Here is an 18883-nt window from a genome sequence, read left to right as displayed (position 1 = left end):
GCCCTGTGAGCTCCCACAGCCACAGACCCTCGTCCAGTAACGGGGGTCTCCCTCCCTCCTGAACATCCTCCTCCCTGCCCCCCCTTCCCCGGAGTGGGCACCCGAGGGTCTGCACCACCACCCCCCGCCAGGGTCTGGAGGGTCTGCACTGCACTCCAAAGGTCTGCACAAACCCCCCCCCCAAGGGTCTGGGGGGGTCAACACCCCTCCCCGAGGGTCTGGAGGATCTCCACCGCCCCCGGGGGAGCGTGAAATAGGATGGGGTCAGGGGATGCGCTGGGGGTAGGACAGGTAAGTCCTGGACATAACTGACTACAACCAAAAATAACGTGAAAAAATCCTAAATCTGGCCTCCAGCCCACTTCAGAGTGCTGGACTGAGCCCTTGGGCCCTGGTGGAGATTATGGGTATCTACCTAGGCTCTCCCCCAGCCCTATCCTTGGGATTTAATCAGCAATAGGGTCAATACACTCTTCTTGAGGGATGAGCACACCTCCAGGAAATGGCTTTGAAGAAACCAATTTTTATAAAAACAAACTGAAAAGCATGGAAATCCCTTAAAAATCGTACAATCTATGTCGTTCTGTAAAGCTGCACCGAGTTCCTGGAAGAGAGCAGAAGAAGTAGATGCACACAACACGTGGATGCTCCCTCTGGCCACTGCCAGCCTTGGGGGCCCCCGGGGTTTCAGCAATAAAACAAAGCATGCCAGCCCCCTGCATAATTCATACCAAATGTCTTCCCTAATTGCGGGGAACTCCCGCTACTTCAAGAAGGGATTAACACATCATCCACCAGAGAGATGGAGATTAATCCCCAGGTTGAAAGTTCAGGTTTTCACATGCTACACCGTATAAGCAAAATGACAAGGAGAAGCCTGGGTGTTGCGGTCGGTCGGTCAGGGCGGCAAGGGTGGAGACTTTCTCTGTTACACGGGAACACTCTGTGACATGACAGTTACATCGAGGTTACACCAAGGCCCACGTGCGCCGCCGGCTCCTTCCCACTGTCTTTTCATCCTTTCTCTCCGCCTCACGAATCCCATTTTAGAGACTGTTTCTGATCATACATCCTGGCCAGCGAATATCGTTTTGTTGTATCTTTTTGGCTTAAAACAAAGGCCCCCCACTTGTCCTGCCTGCTGCATCCCGGATCAAACCCTGGGACCACCCCCACCCCCCGCCCCCCAGCCACACTCCCAGCAAGAGCCCAGATGACACTTGCAGTGAACAAGGCTCGGAAACTGCAGGAGAAACCCTCAGTCCTCCGCAAACTCCTTTCCTCTTTGGTACTGTGTGGCCAAGAGGTACACCTCTGACGACTCCTTCCTGCTGGCTCTGGGTTTCACCATCCTGGTGTTCTGGAACTGCTCTGTCAGTCGCTTCTGTAACGCCAGGCTTTGACTTCCAGCCCACATTTTGCAGAGGAATGTTCCACCAGGGTGCAGGACATCTGGAGCCAGGTCCAGAAGGGATGAGCACAAGCCAATGAGCCTGTCATGATCCAGGCTCCGGATCCCTGTGGCGTTGGGTGCCATGTCACTCAGAATCACATCTGCTCTCCCTCCAGGAAGCAGTTCTCGGATTCTCTGGAGGATTCTCGGGTCAGTCATATCAGCCGGGCACAGAAAAGTTGCTCCCTCCAGGGGGAATATGTGAAGAAGATCTACCCCAAGCACAAAGCCAACAGGAGCACCGGGATCTAAAGAAGACAGGGTGAGTCCATTATTTACACCCTGAACCGTCCCTCAGAAATACGAATAGAAAAACAGAAATAAAAAGTCAAGACAAAGGACGGGAGCAAACATGAAAGATGTGGACACAAGGCCTTTCCCCTGCTCTATCCATCTACAGAGGCAGTCCTCACTCTGCATGTGAGGAATCTGGGGCCCAGAGAAGAGCGCCTGTCCCAGAGCACAGGCTCCAACTCTGACGTCATGTCATTTCCCGGAGCCTGCTCTCTGTGAGGGGTCTTATCTCTGAGCGGCCTTTCTGACAAACTATAACAGAAAAGGACACGCTAATAAAGTACCTCTGCATTAAATCAACATGTCCATTCTGCAGCTTAATCCAATTTCTTTCAATGCAGAAACTACTAGAAACGAGCCAAGAAATGGGGGATAGACAGGTGGAAAACAAAGTACAGAACGTGACCCCTCACCCGGGTTTGAGAGGCACCCACGGCACAGTAAAGAGGCCACTGTTTCACTCGCCCCGAGCAGGCCCTGGTGTCCCCCGTCCGGGGAGGGCCCCTGCTCTGCCAGTACCCGTGGGGGGACCAGTTCAGGGTGCATAGGCTTGCTGGTTCCCTCTGCTTAGCAGAGAGGCTGTTCCGTGGTGGGGTAATGTGCATTTTACTCCTAGCTAAAGACTAGAAGTCAGGTATTTTGCAGAGTACATTTTTCAAAAGAGAAAATACCATTTTCAATCCGGGAAAGGAGGACATCCCACATCTCATTTTATGCACTTGACTTCCTTTCGTTTGATATCCCATGTGTTCTAAACTGGGGGAGGGTCCACTAGAGGCAAATGGCTTTGGATGCCTTTTCCAACTTCTAGGAGGAAAAGAAACCCAATCATTTTACCCACACTCTTTGCCTCTGCCATGTTCTTCCTACAGGTTAAACTTGGCCATTTTCCTCCTTCTCCTGAAGAGCAATTATGGGGACAGGAAGCACTTGTTAGGTCTATGGATAGGCTCAGGGGTAGGAAAAGGAACTGAAGTCCCTGACACAAATGCCTTCACTTAGGCAGTGCTTACTGAGCTAAAAATATTTTTTTTTCACCTGTTCTAGAGCCGCTGGGGGCATCCCACCCACAGTAACGAGGCTGGATCTTAGTTGTGAACCCAGGGAGCAGCACTTCCAGCCTCTTTCAGCAGATCAGCAAACTCCTCTGAACCTCATTTTTCATTAGGACAATGGGCACAGAGCCCTCATTCTGCGTGTCGGAGAGAGGTTCTTGTGAATCGGCACATTTCACGTAATGCCAGGGACTGTGGTACCCTCCGACTTTAGGGTAGGAAAGAAAGGGGGAGGGATGCTCAGCACCGCGGGGTGCACACTAGCAGAAGACCTGGGAGCCACGCTGGTGCCCGAGAGGAGGCTACCCAAACAGCACAGCTGTCCTCTGGAGTTCTGTACAAGCATTTAAAAGGACAACGTGGTTTTCTAAATTGAGGGTACAGGCTTCCCTGTTGATTAATCAGGGGAACCATTTTCACAGAGAAAACCTTTGACGAAATCCTAAAATACAAGACGGCAAAAGCTGAGTCCCTCAGGCTGAGCCAGAGGAAGAACCCAGAGCCCCGGCCACGGGTGCTCCCGGACCAGCCCTAGCGGGACCTCAGGAACACCCAGAGCTTCAAGGACCAGGACCTGGAAACCCCTGCGGTTGATGCAGGTGTGCTGTCGCGGAAAGATGTCAATATATCAGTACGTGAAAAAAAACAGCTCCATTAAGGCTCCAAATCAGCAAGAAGAATGTGGGTGTGGAATACTAGCGTGTTTTGGGTTTTTTTTTTCTAGCGTTTTTGAGAAAGGAAATATACATATGTAGTTATGCGTGCAAAAGCGAATTCTGGAAGGGGGCACGCCAACGCACTGACGGACATACAGACGTGGTGTGACTTGAGGTGCTTTAAGTCTTCACTACAGCTTTCTACCGTGTCCGTCATTTTGAAAACATCAGTGTCCCACTTTCACCCTTCTTACTACCAAACAAGCCACCAAGTGGCTTGACCACCCTGAATCCTCTGGTGGAGGGCAGCTGGCTTGTGCCTCCAGACCCAGGGTGGTCAGAGGCCCTACCTGTGCCCGCAGCATTGACCCTCTGCACAGCCACCTGGCTCCATGCCCCGGGGGCCGCCCCACAGTCTAGCACCCGGAGGCCGGGCCGCAGGATCCGGTGCCTCTCGTCCACCTCCAGGAGCTTGAAGGCACTTCGGCACCGGTAACTCTCCACCTTCGCGGCCTTCACAAATGGGTCCTTCAAATGGCGTGTCAGCCACAGGTGCTCAGCACCGGTCCGACCCTTGGAGTGACTCCCAGCAGTGTGAAACCTTTGACACTGAAGGGCCGCGCCTATCAGCTTCAAGGACCTGCTGGAGAAAAGGGGAGCAAACAGGCTGGCATCACACGGATAGGCAGGCTCCCTGGTTCAACCCACGTGTTTTTAGAGACAGCGCCCAGAGGCCCGAGAGGGGAGGGGACTTGGCAAGGCTACCCAGCCAGAAAGCAGGCGGAATGGGGTGAACTGAGTCCCTCCCCAAATTCGTGTGTGAAAGTCCTAACCCCAGGTACCTCAAAATAGAACTGGTCTTTAAAGAGGTGGTTCAGTTAAATGAGGCCAGATGGGTGGGTCTGAATCCAATATGACCGGTGTCTTCATCAAACACGGGACAGACGTGCACAGGGGAAAGACCATGGGGTGGGGCCACAGGGAGACGGCAGCCATGTACAGGCCAAGGAGAGGGGCCTCGGGAGAAACCAGCCCGGCGGACACCTCGACCTGGGGCTGCCGCCCCCAGCGCTGTGAGGCGGCAGTTTGTGTCGGTCCAGCCGCCTGGCCTGGGGTGCTTTCTCACTGCGCCCAAGCAAGCGAGCACAGCAGGCGTCGCCTTGTAGAAAAGAAGCGTCTTTCGCGCATGGAAGTCTTCTCCAGAAGGAAGACTCAAACATCACCGACGGTCACTCTGCTTGTGTCAACCCACATTTTTCCAGCACTGGTTAACGGTACCGTTAACATTAACAAAGGTATGGTTCCTGCTCGCCCGGTACAACTTTTCCTTGGGCTCTGCAGGACTGCAAGAGAACCCCCCAGGGGGCAGACCCTTGCCTTACTCAGCTCCATGTCTGTGGGGGCCAACGCAGGGCCTTACCAGTCACACCGCGTCATACAACTGAACTCTACCTGCGTGAGCAGGTGAAGGACAATTTCCAAGTCTCTTTGGCAAAGTCAAGTTTTTAACAGTTCATTGACTGCCGGGAGCTCCCCTTCCACCCCCTCACGAACTCTCAGCACAACCCTACAAACTAAGTTCTGCATCCGTTCTTCTGATGGAAAGAACCTACCATCATCCCCATGCCTCCAGGCCAAAACCCCTTCAACAACCAGAGCATGTTGACAAGATGTGGACACAGCAACTGTATCCGCTGCCTTCAAAGAGCGGAAGGGGTCTCCTGGAAGGAGCACAGAGCTTTCCTGGGCACCAGAACCAACTCCCACGGTTGGGGGAAGGCGGGAAAGCAGGGCCACACGCACTGAGACCTGCAGATTTGCGCAGCTGACCTCCAGCGCCCACCCACGTCTGGGGTTCAGCCACATGGCCACTCGTGGAAGACCCGTGCCACAGCCTTCAGACCTGCTGTGCCCTTGGCAAGCTTCGCCTCCACCTGCAGCGCCCCCTCACCCGTGCCCACTCCTTCCCCGCCCTCCACCTGGCTCCGTGTTGGAAGTCCTCTCCTAGGCGCCGCGTCCGCGCCCTTTTTTCCGCCGAGGGACCCTGGGACGCACCCCCAGCCCCGCCTCCTCCCGCACGCTTGCAGCAGGCGCTCCATAAATGCCGACAGCGCGCACCACCGCGCCCACCTTCCAGCTCACAACCCCGCTCACCGAGCCATGGGCGCACTTCCGCTCCGGCCGCCCGCGCCGGAAGTGCCGGCCTCGCTTCCGGCCTGAGGCCACGCCCCCGGAAGCGGTGCCCGGGTTCAGAAAGCGCGCGCGAAACGCGGGCTTGGGGACCCCGCACAGGGGAGCCGGGGAGCGGAGCCCGGGTCAGGTGAGCAGGGAAGAGGGGAAGGGGCGGGGGCGGGGCCTGGTGATGGGGGACCGGGGAGGGAGGAGGGGGGCTCGGCGGACCTGGGAGCGAGGAGGGGACCCGGAGAGAAGGGAAGGGGACCTGGGAGAGGGGAGGGGGGGCTCGACGGACCTAGAAGGGAGGGACCTGGGAGGGGGGAGGGGCCGGAGAGAGGGGAAGGGGAGGGGAGAGGGGCAGTCCGGGTGCCAGGTGAGTAGAGGTCAGAGGAGACGGATCCCGGACTACCGGGGTCTCAGGGCCTGAGGACCTGAGGTCCCAAGCCCCCCGCGCTGTATAAGACCGGCCTCCTGCTCTGCGAAGGGCGGATATTGTCTCTTAAAGCCCTGATAAGGGGCCTCAGTCTTCAGGTGACTTGACGGGGCCCCATGTGGGCCGTGGGGCTAACAGGTAGGGCTGCCCAGTCTGAGGCAGCCTCCCGGCCCCTGACACTAGGTAGGCTCTCTGAGGACCCAGGCCACTTGCTGCAGCATCTGTGCCCCCGCTGAACCTCAACAGCCGCTAGACCCAGATGGGGGCACTGAGTCTGCCCTTTGACCTTGGGTCCACCTCCGCCTGTGAGCTTCCACTTCTTCCTCTGAAAATGGAGAACGCAAGTCTTAGCTCACGGGATTGTTGGGTCTGTTAAATAGAATACTTTTTGAGAAGCATATAGTGAGTGCTTTTTTTTTTCTTTTTTTAAAGATTTTATTTACCCGACAGAGAGAGACACAGCGAGAGAGGGAACACGAGCAGGGGGAGTGGGAGAGGGAGAAGCAGGCTTCCCGCCAAGCAGGGAGCCCGATGCGGGGCTCGATCCCAGGACCCTGGGACCATGACCTGAGCCGAAGGCAGACGCCTAATGACTGAGCCACCCAGGCGCCCCTAGTGAGTCCTTTCTTAAGTGATAGCTGACGCCCCCAGTGTCCTCCCCGTCACCAACACAGTTCACTGGGAAGCCAGGGCTCTCTGGGCATGAACCCGTCAGCCTCACGACCAAGTTCACAGGCATCTGGCCTCAAGCACAGAGACCCACCCCCAACGCCAGGGCCCACATGAAGGTGCCTTGTCTCAGACTCGGGAACTTCCCAGAAGGATCCCTGCTCCTGCTTCTCATCCAGCGTGGTCCCCAGGGTGGGAGACTTGTGTTCATCGGGTCCCAGGCTGCACTAGGGCTGGATGGACAGGGGCCCTGCTCCTGGCCCTCCCCCCACGTCTCCAGCAAGCACCCAGACTTCACCCTGGGAGTTTTCCTCTGGACCATGCTCGCCCATTGGAGCAGGAGGGGGGGCCCTTGTGGCTCCCAGGGCAGCAACGGTTGTAAGCAGATGAGCTGTCGCAGGAGGGAGGACCAGCCAGCCCTGCTGAGCGGGCTCTCCGCTGTCAGGAGCTACGCACTCCTTGGAACTCCGTAGGTCTGCTACTGCTGAGGTGCAGAAGGCAGATCCCCACAGGCCAGAAGAAGACCCCACTGGTGAAAAGGCCACGGCCTAAAGCCTGACCCGAGAACCATGGGCTAACCCGTGTGGTTCTGTTGGCGCCCACGGGTGGACTGCCCCCTTGCCTCTGTGCTGAGGCAAGGCAGGCATTGACATGGCCATCTCCTGCCAAGGGCCTGGGCACTGCTGCCACTGGGTTCGCAGAGCCAAGCCCCTCCCTAGCCCAGAAGCTCCCTTGTTCCCTGAGGCGAGCCACGTGTGGCAGGGCTGGGAGATGACATACCAGCCTTCCCCTCCGCACCTTCCACGGCACGTTCCCATTCCACCTGGCCCCTGGCCTCCACCACACCCCGTCTGCACCCAGGTAGGGCTAAGCCAGCCCTCTTGCCTTCCTCAGGGGGCCCCCGGGGGACCATGGGCACCTCCAGGCTCTACACCCTGGTACTGGTGCTGCAGCCTCAGCGAGTGCTCCTGGGCATGAAGAAGCGAGGCTTTGGGGCCGGCTGCTGGAATGGCTTCGGGGGCAAAGTTCAAGACGGAGAGACCATCGAGGACGGGGCCAAGAGGTGAGGTTGGGGTGGGCCTGACCACACCACCAGCTCCCGAGGGGACAGACTGGAGCTCCTTATGGAGCCCTTGGGCCTCAGTTCCTTCATCTGCAGAATGGGAGGAACAGTAACAGCTCCTGCCTCTGGCGAAGGGTGTGGCGGGGTGGGGAGTGCCGGGTATGCACCTGCTGGGGACGTGGGGACGGGCTGGGGACGGACGCGGCTTCCGGCTGCGCTTGCGGCTCCTGGCTAAGGGGTGGTCCATCAGTGGACGTCTTGGTCTGTTCGGGGAGCCGACGACGAGCGTTTCCGTCTCAGCCTTTTCGAGCACACACACGCTCCGTTAATCCTCAGCACTTCCCAAGGGCAGGAAGCAAACCCCAGAGAGGTCGAGCGGCTTGTCTGCGATCACACAGCTCCGATTTCAAGCCCTTTGCCCTTCTTTCTCATAGGCAACGAGACTGTGTGTGTAAATGCACAAAGCACTACACAAACCGTCACCACGATTGATGTTATTCCGAAGAACGTCGGCAACCTTATTAAGGCCACTTTCCCTGGGGCAGAGCACAGAGCCTACCTCCATAGCAGCGAGGTTTCTGGAAGGGAAGAAGGCTGCAGGCCCTAGAGGCCGGTGGCTCTCGAGTTCGGGGTTTTTTTTTAAACATGACCACCACATAGGAAATGTCTAGTCTCTGAGGCCGCGGCGCTGTCACTGGATGACGGGGCACGAACACGTTTCCCATCCCGTTGTCCTTCTTTAATCGCTGGTCACTAAGCTGGCTTCGTGGTGCACGGCTGGGCCACAGCCCTGTCTGAAAAGCCGTGGCAGTTCGTCCGTGGCGTGCACCTCCCCTTCATGGGCCCGGGACCCAGGGTCGCTGCGATGCCGCCACATGGGGTCATTGGTTTTGGCAAGTGCAAGGCCGTGTGATGGGTCCTGCCTGGGGAGGGCACAGCTGGGGCAGAGCCCAGTCTGCCAAGACTCTGGCATCCGGCCCTGTGAGCCGCCCGGGGGGGGGGGGGCCGGGGTGCAGAAGAAACGGCGTGGAATATGGACAAGCAGTGGGTGCCAGTGGTCTGCTCTGCCAACCACCCGAACGTCTTTGTCCTCCTGAGCCCGTTCATTGGGTCCCGATGTCTGGGGCCCTGCTCAGTGTCAGGACACGGGAACAGGTCCCGACCCCAGCCCTGCGGAGCTCCCATCTAGTCTGGCTGCCAGGTTCACAGGGACGGGTGCAGAGAGCGGGTCTAGGGGACAGCCAGGGCTCTGGGGCGTCCAGAATAAAGAGCCAGGGCAGATAACTGGGCAAAAGGAAAACTCCCAAAGGACCTGACATTTGGTCCAAGCAGGTGGGAGGTGGAACGCAGCATCCGCAGAAGCCCAGAGGCTGAGGGGCAGGGCCGTGCAGAGGTCTGTGGTGTGGGCCTTGTGGGGTACAGACAGCTTCACCTCTGTCTTCTGCCGTCCTGGCGACAAGCAAGCAAACTTGCAGGCCTCTGATTTCCTAGGGCCTGTCCCTCCTGCCCTCTCTATGTTCCGCATTTCCTGAAGGAGACACACACGTAAGACCCTCAGTACTGAGTGCAGTGGTGGCGTTCCCGCAGAGCAGGCTTGGGATCGGGCAGGAAATGCGAGTCGTCGAGATGAGGAAGCACGTGCTCTCTGTCCCCGGGATAGAACTTGAATCCCTCTCGGTCGGCCTCCCACTGCTGCCACAGCCCCTGGCTGTCCCGGTTTGCAGCCATGAGTGGCACTGTCATCAACGGTCCCTGGTGCCGTGTCCGCTCTCCTGGCGGCCGCTCCCCGGGGCGGGGCTGTACAGAGCCCCGTGGTCGGGGTCATGTATGCACCCACAGGAGGCACGGGAGCTCCCTCCAAACCTCAGCAACACGCACTTTCTCTGATCTCTGATTTCAGCCGCTCTGAAGGGACCGATGCCTCGGTGAGGCTGTGTTCGCCCCGAGGGCCGTTGAGCTGGCGTGCCTGCCCCGTGTCTGCAAGCCACTTGGATGTCTGGGCTTTGTGAAGTGTCTGCCCAAGTCTTTTACCCATTTTTTAAAAATTGGGTTGCCTGTCTTTCTCTTCGGGATCTGTACTTCTTTATACACTTTAACATTCTTACTAATTTTTTTTAAGATTTTATTTCTTTGACAGAGAGAGACACAGCGAGAGAGGGAACACAAGCAGGGGGAGTGGGAGAGGGAGAAGCAGGCCCCCCGCCGAGCAGGGAGCCCGATGCGGGGCTCGATCCCAGGACCCCGGGGCCGTGACCTGAGCCGAAGGCAGACGCTTAACGACTGAGCCACCCAGGTGCCCCATTCTTACTGATTTTCTGCCTAAAGCCTCCCGCTAGGACGGTGGATTCATCTGTTTCTCCTTGCAGTTGTTAGTTTTTGCCTCCTGTAGTTTGACTCTATTTTGAGGCACATACGTGTTGAGGATTGTATCGTGGAGAAGCGGCCCCTCTACCGGCACAGGAATACCCTTCTTTACTCCTGATGCCTGAAATTCAGACAGATACTCCTGCTTTCCTTGGATTAGTGTTGGCATGGTGTGTTTTTGTCCATTTGCGTTTCATCTGTATTTTTTAATCTTTATCGTTTTATACTTCATGCTTGTAATCTTTATACCCAGCGTGGTTCCGTGTAGACAGGTGGTCTAGGTTTTTGATCCCCTCCGACCATCTGTCTTCCACGGGAGCGTGTGGACCACCGATGTTCCAAGTGGAGATTCCTGCAGTTGGGTTCATATCTATTCTATTTGTCACCCGTGTTCTGTGTTCCTGTTATTGTCATCCTCTCCTTTTCTCGGTTTTGTGGTTTTAACTGAGCACTTCGTACGAGTCCCTTCTCTCCTTTTTTAGCAGGTCAGCTATCATTTTTTTTAACTGTTCTACTACTTGCCCCAGAATTTGCAATACACGTTTGCAGCTAATCCAGGCGCGCTACCAAACAACACTGCCCCGTCCCATGAGCAGTTTGCCTGCCTCGCGACAGCAGACGTCCCGATTCCAGCCCCCAGCCCTGTATCCTTGCTGTTCACGTTACGTAGGAATGTGCACACACAGGGTATAAGTGAGCAGATACATCATCGCTGTTACTTTGAACAAACTACTGCCTGTTACATCAGTTAATCTCTCGCTGTGTCTCTCTCTGTCAAATAAATAAAATCTTTGGGCGCCTGGGTGTCTCAGTTGGTTAAGCGACTGCCTTCGGCTCAGGTCATGATCCTGGAGTCCCGGGATCGAGTCCCACATCAGGCTCCCTGCTCAGCAGGCGGTCTGTTTCTCCCTCTGACCCTCTTCCCTCTCATGCTCTCTGTCTTTCATTCTCTCTCTCTCAAATAAATAAATAAAATCTTTACAAATAAATAAATAAAATCTTTTAAAAAAATATTAAAACTGTTTCTTCTTGGGGCGCCTGGGTGGCTCAGTCGGTTAGGTGTCTGCCTTGGTCGGCCTTCGGCTCAGGTCATGATCCCCACGCCTCAGGATCGAGCCCCGCATCAGGCTCTGCGCTCAGCGTGGAGTGGAGCCTGCTTCTCCCTCTGCCTCTGCCCCTTCCCCTGCTTGTGCTCGCTCTCTTTCTCTCTCTCAAATGAGTAACTAAAATCTTTTAATAAAATAAAGCCGTTTCATCTTGCCTTCACTTACTCCTTCCATGCTCTTGTGTTCTCTGTGCAGATGCCAGGTCTGATCTATCACTTTCCTGTTCTCTAAAGAACTTGTTTTCACGTTTGTTAATGAGGCAGGTGTGCTGGTAATAGAGCCCCTCAATTTATCTTTGAGAAAGCCTTTATTTCTCCTTCCCTTTTGAAGGGAAGGGGAGTACAGAATTCTAGGTTAGCGTGTTTTGGTTTGTTTTTCTCTGAACCCCAGCTATGTCGCCTCCCTCTTCCTGCCGCCCAGCATCTGAGGAGTTAGATGTAACTCCTACCCTGTTTCTCTGTGGGGCAGGTGCTTTCTTCCTCGGGCTCCTTTCAGGATCTTTTTTCATAAAGATTTTATTTTATTGGAGAGAGAGTATGTGTGAGTAGGGGGAGAGGGAGAATCTCAAGCAGACTCCCCGCTGAGCAAGGAGCCCAACGCGGGGCTTGATCTGTGACCCTGAGATCGCGCCCTAAGCCAAAATCAAGAATCGGACACTCAACCTACTGAGCCACCCAGGGGCCCCTAGATCTTTTATCTTTGATTTATTACACTTTGAAGGTAACGTGTCTGGCATTTGTCATGCTTGGTGTCTGCTGAGCTTCTGGGACCTGTGGTTTGGTGTCTGACACTAATTCAGGAACATTCTCAGGCATGTCTTCTGTCCCTCTCTCTCTCCTCCTGCCGGCCTTCCTGTTGCTCACACGTTTCCTGGCCGTCCCACAGCCTTGATGTTTTGTTCAGTTTTTTCTGGTCTTTGTTCTCTTTGCTGTTCCGTGCTGGGCCGTTCTGTCGAGATGCCCTCCGGCTCACAGTCTTCCCTCGGCCACGTCCAGTCTCCTGCAAGTATCCTCTCCATGGCCTGCCTCTTCATTCTTAGTGATACTTCGATGAGCAGAAGTTTCATCTTAGTGGGATTCCACATACAGCTTTTTCTTTACATGTAGCGTTTCTATACCCTTCTAAAGAAATCTTTGCCTATCCCAAGCTTAAGGAGACATTGCCGTAAGTTTTCTTCTGGAATGTTCAGGAGTGTTAGAGCGCCCCTGCATCTGGAATGGAGTCTGGGGTAAGATGTAAGGCAGAGGGTCGAGATTCATCCGTCCAGATGTCCGGCTGACACTATCATTTATTGAAGAGATTGCGTCTTCCACTGTCCTGCAGCCGCCTCTGGCATAATCCCAGGGCAGCCGTGACACAGAGCCTGACGTCTGTTTCCTGTCCCACGTCCCCAGTGGCGTCCCGCGACCGGGTGGGTAACTGAAGAAGCTCGGCACAGCTGGCCAGATGCTGTGCTGGGCCCTGGGGTCTGCCCTCCAGACGCTCACTTGACCACAGAGGCTGCCGGTGGGGTCATCCCATGGCCCACGGCTCGTCCCGCTGTCCTGACCTCACTGCAGAGCACAGAGCCCTCAGGAAATTGGCGACCTTTTATTGTTGTCAGACTCACGGCCGTATTCCACGGGTGTTCATTATCCTCAGAGGCTCAGGATCTTTCACACTCTGGAGGCCTCATCCAGTGAGAGAGGCCGTGGAGGGCGCTTCCTCCCGGCTGCCCCGCTGGGCGTCCACGTGGGCGCGTCATGCTCCTGCAGGCGACACGCTCCCCCTGGAGGACATCCTCCTGTGGCCACGGGGCAGTAATGATTTCTACACTCAGAAGCAGAGGGCGAAGGCATCGTGCTGCAGACATTCTTCATGAAGGCCGGGACAGGCCTTACCTTGAGGTTGAGGGCAGAAGTTCAGCCCCAGAGCCCACACCATCAGAAGGGCCGCACAGCACCACACCGGCTCCTAGTCTTGGGGTCAGCTCTGAGGAGCACTCTCCGGGACCCCCATCTCCTCTCGGGGGTACCAGCCCGGTGTCTAGGATAGAGCTAGAAGTCAGAACACTCTCCGACAAAGGAGTATTGTGCCCCTGTCCCTGTGGGGTGAGAGGGAGAGGCCAGATGGCACATTCTAATCCACTTTAGGAACAGGCCGAGATGTGTCTCAGGCCCCACAGGCCAGAAGGACGACTGACTCCAGCAGCAGCCTTGGGCTTCTTGCAGGCAAGTGAGTCGGAGTGGCCTCTGCAGGGAGCCTGGCACATGCTTTATCCACCGCACTCCCCTTGTGCCCTTACAGATCCCAGAGCAGGCCACCGGTCTAGAGCTAACACACCCTCCCCACCTGCAGGCTTGGGTGAGCATGTACACGCGCACGGTCGTCCCTGGGGGAACAGCATCTGAGCAGCAAGTAGGCAGCATTCTTTGCGGGGGAGCTGGGGCTTGTCAGAGTCAGGTTTGGGCTGTAGGCAGGTGGAGGGTCCCATCTCTGTGGCCAGCGTGCCTGATGCCTCCAGCAAGGCCGCAGAGCGCCATGTTTAGAGAACCTCAGGAGCTGAGTGGCTGAACAGAGCCCCCCCCACACCCACCCAGACACTCGGCTGCTGTCATTTTGTTTAATTCATGATTCATCCTGTTCTCTGCCATCTGGGGAGCTGAGCATCACACATACAATCCGACACTTTAGCAAAACTGAAACTGTCATCCCTGCTAATTATCCCAGCCTGGGAAGTGAGATTATTGATATTTCGTGCGCTGCTGTGTATTTGGGGAAGATTAACCAAAACTAGTCAAAACATGAAATCACTAGGTGAAGTTTTTCAAAGCAAGCCCCACCAGCCTGCTGCCGGAGTGCTGGCGGAGGCCCCGCGGGGTGCCAGGACATTTAACTGGGGGGCCATCTGCACCCCCAAGTGAACACACACAACCATGTTTTTTAAGGCAAGTCTAATTTTAATGAACCACGTCAGTGAATAAATTCCAGCTTTCAGAACCACTCGGGCCTGGTCTGCCGGCAGCCAGCTCAAGTGACTCCGCTGTGGCCTTCCCGGCAGCTCCGGTGGGTTCCAAGCAGAGGAAGGCATCTGCTGGGATCAGACCACTAAGACCCGACGTGTGTGTGTGTGTGTGTGTGTGTGTGTGTTTAATGAGCAAAGTGGTTTCCCTGGCTTCTCATTCCAGGCACAGGAAGCAATTATGCATTGTGTTCCTAACAGAACTTGGAGATCAAAGCTAAAAAAAAAAAAAACATTCTTTACATACACCTATAAATGGTCAGGCATAATTAAAGCACTCAGAGAAACAAAAATACACCTGAGACAGTAGGGAAGCGAGACTCAGGAAGGAACAGACGGAGCTCCGCGGCTGCCGCGGCCCCGGGGAGCGCTGAGCCTCCAGAAGGCGTTGGCCGCGTGAACGACGAGGGGTGGGCCGGCTGGCCGGGCGGCCCTGAGCATACCCGGGGTGCACGCGCGAAGCTGCTGCTCGCCGGCGCCTCGCGACAGCAAGTTGGCCCGTTACCATCGGTGACCCACGCCAGTTGGGAAACTGGCCAAGCTCCGTGCGGGGTGGGGGGTTGTTCTGCTCTGGCGTGAGACGCGCGGGCATGTGAAGGGATGCGCGGAGGCGTCGGCCCAAAGATCACACGGAAATGGTCACAAGGGCTCCTTCCGGGGAGGCGTCCAGGGGTGCTGGCCGCGTCATCTACCATGGACGTGTGATTTGGGGGCTACTTCGAAACTGACGCCAGCATCAGAACGTCCCGGGCGGGCAGCCTGGTTCTGCTGTCGCGCATACACTTGTGCTCGGGTGGGAAAGGGGTCCCTGGGAGGAGGCCGGAAGCCCCTGTCCTGTGATCAGCCACAGGGGAGCTGGCTGGAGGGTTGGGGCGTCTCCTTGGGAGGCCATGGTTCTCAGCACAGGTGTGAGGAGAGGGGATTCGGGGCTCAGGTCCCCAGAGCCTGCAGCCTGGAGAGAAGCATCCGTGTGGCTGTTGCGATCCTGTGGGAAGAGCAGGAACTGGACAGGGTGGGAGGCCCCCGGCTCCACCGCCCACCCCCGTGACCCCCCAGCAGCTGAACTCGGCCAGGCTGGGCTGCCCCGTGGCTCACGGGCTGTTGAGCTGGGTCGGCCTGTGCGCCCTGAACCAGAACCTCTGAACAGAATCAGTATTTGATAGGTCCCCAGATGACTGCAAAGTCCCGCCAGGTCGCCAGGTGGGGAAGCGCTCCTGCATTCCCGGCATGCCCACGCGGGCCCCGCCCTTCTGCGCCCCAGAGCCTTGCTGTAAGGGTCACCCGCCCCGCCCGCCCGCCCGCAGGGAGCTGCAGGAGGAGAGCGGTCTGACCGTGGACGTGCTTCACAAGGTGGGCCACATCGTGTTTGAGTTCGTGGGCGAGCCTGAGCTGATGGACGTGCACATCTTCTGCACAGACAGTGTCCAGGGGACGCCCGTGGAGAGCGATGGTGAGTCTTGGAGTCCGTCCCTCCCCACCCCGGCGGGCGAGGGGAAGCCAGGCCCGGGTCCCGGGAGGCGGGCACCGCGCCAGCACCTAGCTCTGAGCCTCGTTCCTCTTCCGCAAAGTGACAGTGACACAGCCAGAAGGACTGAGCCCGAGTACGCCCGGTTCCCCACACAGACCTGCCTGGTCATTGCTCACTGACGGGCAGTTTAAGCCCGAGTGGAACATGTGTTCTCTTTCCACCTGCTACAGAAATGCGCCCTCGGTGGTTCCAGCTAGACCAGATCCCCTTCTCGGACATGTGGCCCGATGACAGCTACTGGTTTCCCCTCCTGCTCCAGAAGAAGAAATTCCACGGGTACTTCAAGTTCCAGGACCCCGACACCATCCTGGACTACACACTACGCGAGGTGGACGAGGCGTAGAGGCAGAAGTGCACTGGCACCTGCAGGCCATGGGAGCCGCCTCACCCGGTTCACTGAGCCCCGAGGCAGAGCTGGGGTCTTGGGGGTGGGGTGGGGTGCGGTGCAGTGGGCGGAGGTGAAAATAAAAGACCTTGTACCTTTTCCACATTCCTCACGGGGCCCCAGCTGGGCTGTGACCGCACCCTGGGACAGAGCAGCGCCGAGGGGACAGCTGGAGGGCTGGGTGCTGCCCTGTGCGGTGCCATGGGCTCTTGTTGGGACCCAGTGTGGGCGAACACCTGTACCCTCCTTGCTCACCACCCCTCCATCAAGGGGAAACTGAGTAACAGTCATGGCCCAGGGCTAAAACCCTGGTCTACAGCACTGGAGGCTGTCCCCTACGTGACCCCAAGGGACAGGGTGTTCTTGTCCACATCTCTGACTACCAGAAAAGGGGGAGGCAGAGAACTCACAATTTACTCAATTTTCATAAACAGGTTTAATGGTGGTCGTTCGTGTTTATCGATAAAAACTTTGGAACGTAGGCCATTTGTGAACAATTCCAGTTTACTGGGCGTAATAGTAACTGATCCCTACAGCTTTTCTTATAAAGTGCTCCATACATCAAACTGCATCACCAAGGGAGGAAGAGCCTCGAGGGCAGACAGAACCAGCCAGAGTCCCGTGCGCGCATCCGAACTGTGTCTTCCGCTCCGGCTCTGCATCTGCCGGCGACAGCGAGCGAGCGAGCAGGGTCCAGGCTGGAAGGTCCTGGGTGGGGTTCCACTCCAGCCTTGCTGGAGTCCGGGAGCAGGGCTCTGTCCCCCCACGCAGGCCATGGAAGACAAGGAAGACCCTGCAGCTCAGGTACAAGGAGGCTCTGTGCAGAAAAAGGTGGCTTCTGCTGTCTCCAGCTGAGGGCACAGGGAGGACATGACACCCCCACCCCCAGCAAGCCTCTGCATCTGTCTGTTGACCTCCCTGCAGGGCCTGGGAGGGGGAGGGAGGGGATGGACCAGAAACTCCCCTCCAGGCAAGAGCCCCTCCTCGTTTCCAGGCCAAGGGAACATGGAGTCACCAGCAAGTCCTCTCCAGAAAGCACAGGGCAAGTCTCTAGTGCTGGAAGTCTCCTTGGTGACCTGGGTGAGGAGGCCCTCCCACCTTCGAGCTGCTGCCCAGTGCATGCGCCCCCAACCCCAGCGCATGCAAGGCGGGGCCTGCTCTCCACTGTCCTGGGATCGCCTGTCCCTCGCCAGCCACATGCAGGCCATGGGCGGGTGAGCAGCATCGGACAGGGACGAACAGGAGGCTCAGAGGTCACGCTTTGTGGCTCAAGTGCACACAGGGCCGCGGGAGCAGCCCCGTGGGGCAGCACAGACCCGCTCCCAGCGCCCGAGAACCCATCTCTACAGTGGGGGGTGAGGACACAAGCACCACCCAGAAACAAGCCACTGACCAAAACGACCCCCAGTGTGCTGGGCTCTGCAGATGCACCGCCCCTTCTCGTCAGCCCAGGAAGGCACAAGCCGCGGCCATGGGGCCTCGGGCTGGGGGGGGGGGGGGGGCGGTTTCCCCCCCCCCCCACACACACACCCCCCCCCACGGCTGTTCCACCGGCACAGGCAGAACCTACACGTGGGGTGGGTCCAAGTCCCGGCCTGACCCGGTCGTCTAGCCAGACCGAAAGGACACTTTCCCCCAGACCATGGTGTGCATGGTCTCCTCGGGGAAGCACACCTGTCTGTGGGTAGAGAAGTTACCCTCGGTCCCCGTGCTGTGTGCGGATACACAGGTGGACATCAGACCCAGACGCACCCTCAGGAGTCTGCGCTCCCCCCCCGGAAGGCATGAATCTCAGGAATCCTGTAGTACAGTCAGAACCTCCTCCAGCACCGCTCAGGGCCAGGGAGCAGTGAGCTCAAAGGGCTGCAGGCCTCGGAGAAAGCACCCTGCATATGTTTACACAAAAGGGATTCAGAGCAGGAAGCACCCGGGCCCTAAGCACACAGGAGCCCCAGAGCTCCTGGAACAGAGCCCTCTGGGCCTGCAGGTGCCGGAGGGGGGCTAGAAGGAGGGGTCTGAGTGCTTAAAGTAGGTGAGGTCAGCTTACAGCAGGTCGGCCACGGCAACACGGGCCCTTCAGGCAGAGTCCAGCCGGGACACCGCCCCCCACCCACGCTCCTGTCCTTCCGGCCTCCAGGTGCAGTCTGCAGAGAAAGGGGCGTCCAGGCAGCTGAGAGGACGGAGCTGTTGCTGCACTTGGACAAACAGCACCACTTCACCTTGTCTCCGCCCTCGCGGACCACCAGGCACACACGCGTCAGAGAGTGAGCGTGCACACAGGGAGGGACACAGGACACTTTACCCTAGAGGCCAGGCCAGAGGCCCCAAGGCACTCCCTGGGGCTTGTCCCTGGAAATCACCGCCGTCTGTGCACCCAGCGCCCCTGAGCGCCCGCCCCACGCACACTCACACTGCCACCCTACACCGGCCCAGGACGGCCGGCTGGCCTCCAGGGACGTGCCAGCTACAGCCACCCCTCATCTGACACAGGGACAGTCCTGCCCTCTGTGGGGTCAGCTCGTCCAGACCATCCTGACTGCTCTAAGCCCCTGGGGGGGCCCCCTGCACATGCCACCCCCCCCGGCACCTGCTATGTGGAAACCATCCTGCCACCGTGACCTCTGGGAATCAGAGACAACCATTCCAGGGACCCTCCACTTCTCCCCGCCAGACTCACAGGCACTGTGGGGGGGGGGGGGGG

General features: G+C 57.5%; 2 protein-coding genes across 3 annotated transcripts; one reads left to right on the top strand and one right to left on the bottom strand.

Annotated features, from left to right (window-relative positions):
- Positions 1–503: 503 nt before the first annotated feature.
- Positions 504–5655, bottom strand: MRM2 (mitochondrial rRNA methyltransferase 2). Of its 2 annotated transcripts, none has more exons than XM_025863717.2 (3): positions 5613–5655; positions 3809–4101; positions 504–1701 (listed from the first exon to the last, which is right to left on the bottom strand). In XM_025863717.2, the coding sequence occupies exons 1-3, from the start codon at positions 5618–5620 to the stop codon at positions 1259–1261; spliced, it is 744 nt and encodes a 247-aa protein (XP_025719502.1). In that variant the 5' UTR covers positions 5621–5655; the 3' UTR covers positions 504–1258. The 2 variants fall into 2 exon arrangements, with proteins under 2 accessions (XP_025719502.1, XP_025719503.1); XM_025863718.2 differs by having other exon boundaries at positions 3809–4098; positions 5613–5653.
- Positions 5656–5685: 30 nt separating this feature from the next.
- NUDT1 (nudix hydrolase 1) lies at positions 5686–16626 on the top strand. Its single transcript, XM_025863708.2, has 4 exons — positions 5686–5778; positions 7630–7798; positions 15574–15719; positions 15968–16626. The coding sequence occupies exons 2-4, from the start codon at positions 7647–7649 to the stop codon at positions 16138–16140; spliced, it is 471 nt and encodes a 156-aa protein (XP_025719493.2). The 5' UTR covers positions 5686–5778; positions 7630–7646; the 3' UTR covers positions 16141–16626.
- The last annotated feature ends 2257 nt before the right edge of the window (positions 16627–18883 follow it).

This window comes from Callorhinus ursinus, unplaced genomic scaffold, assembly GCF_003265705.2.
Source record: "Callorhinus ursinus isolate GAN/ISIS: 27379988/994484 unplaced genomic scaffold, GSC_fseal_2.0 scaffold70, whole genome shotgun sequence".
NCBI lineage: Eukaryota > Metazoa > Chordata > Mammalia > Carnivora > Otariidae > Callorhinus > Callorhinus ursinus.
This window is presented reverse-complemented; position numbering and strand designations above follow the sequence as displayed.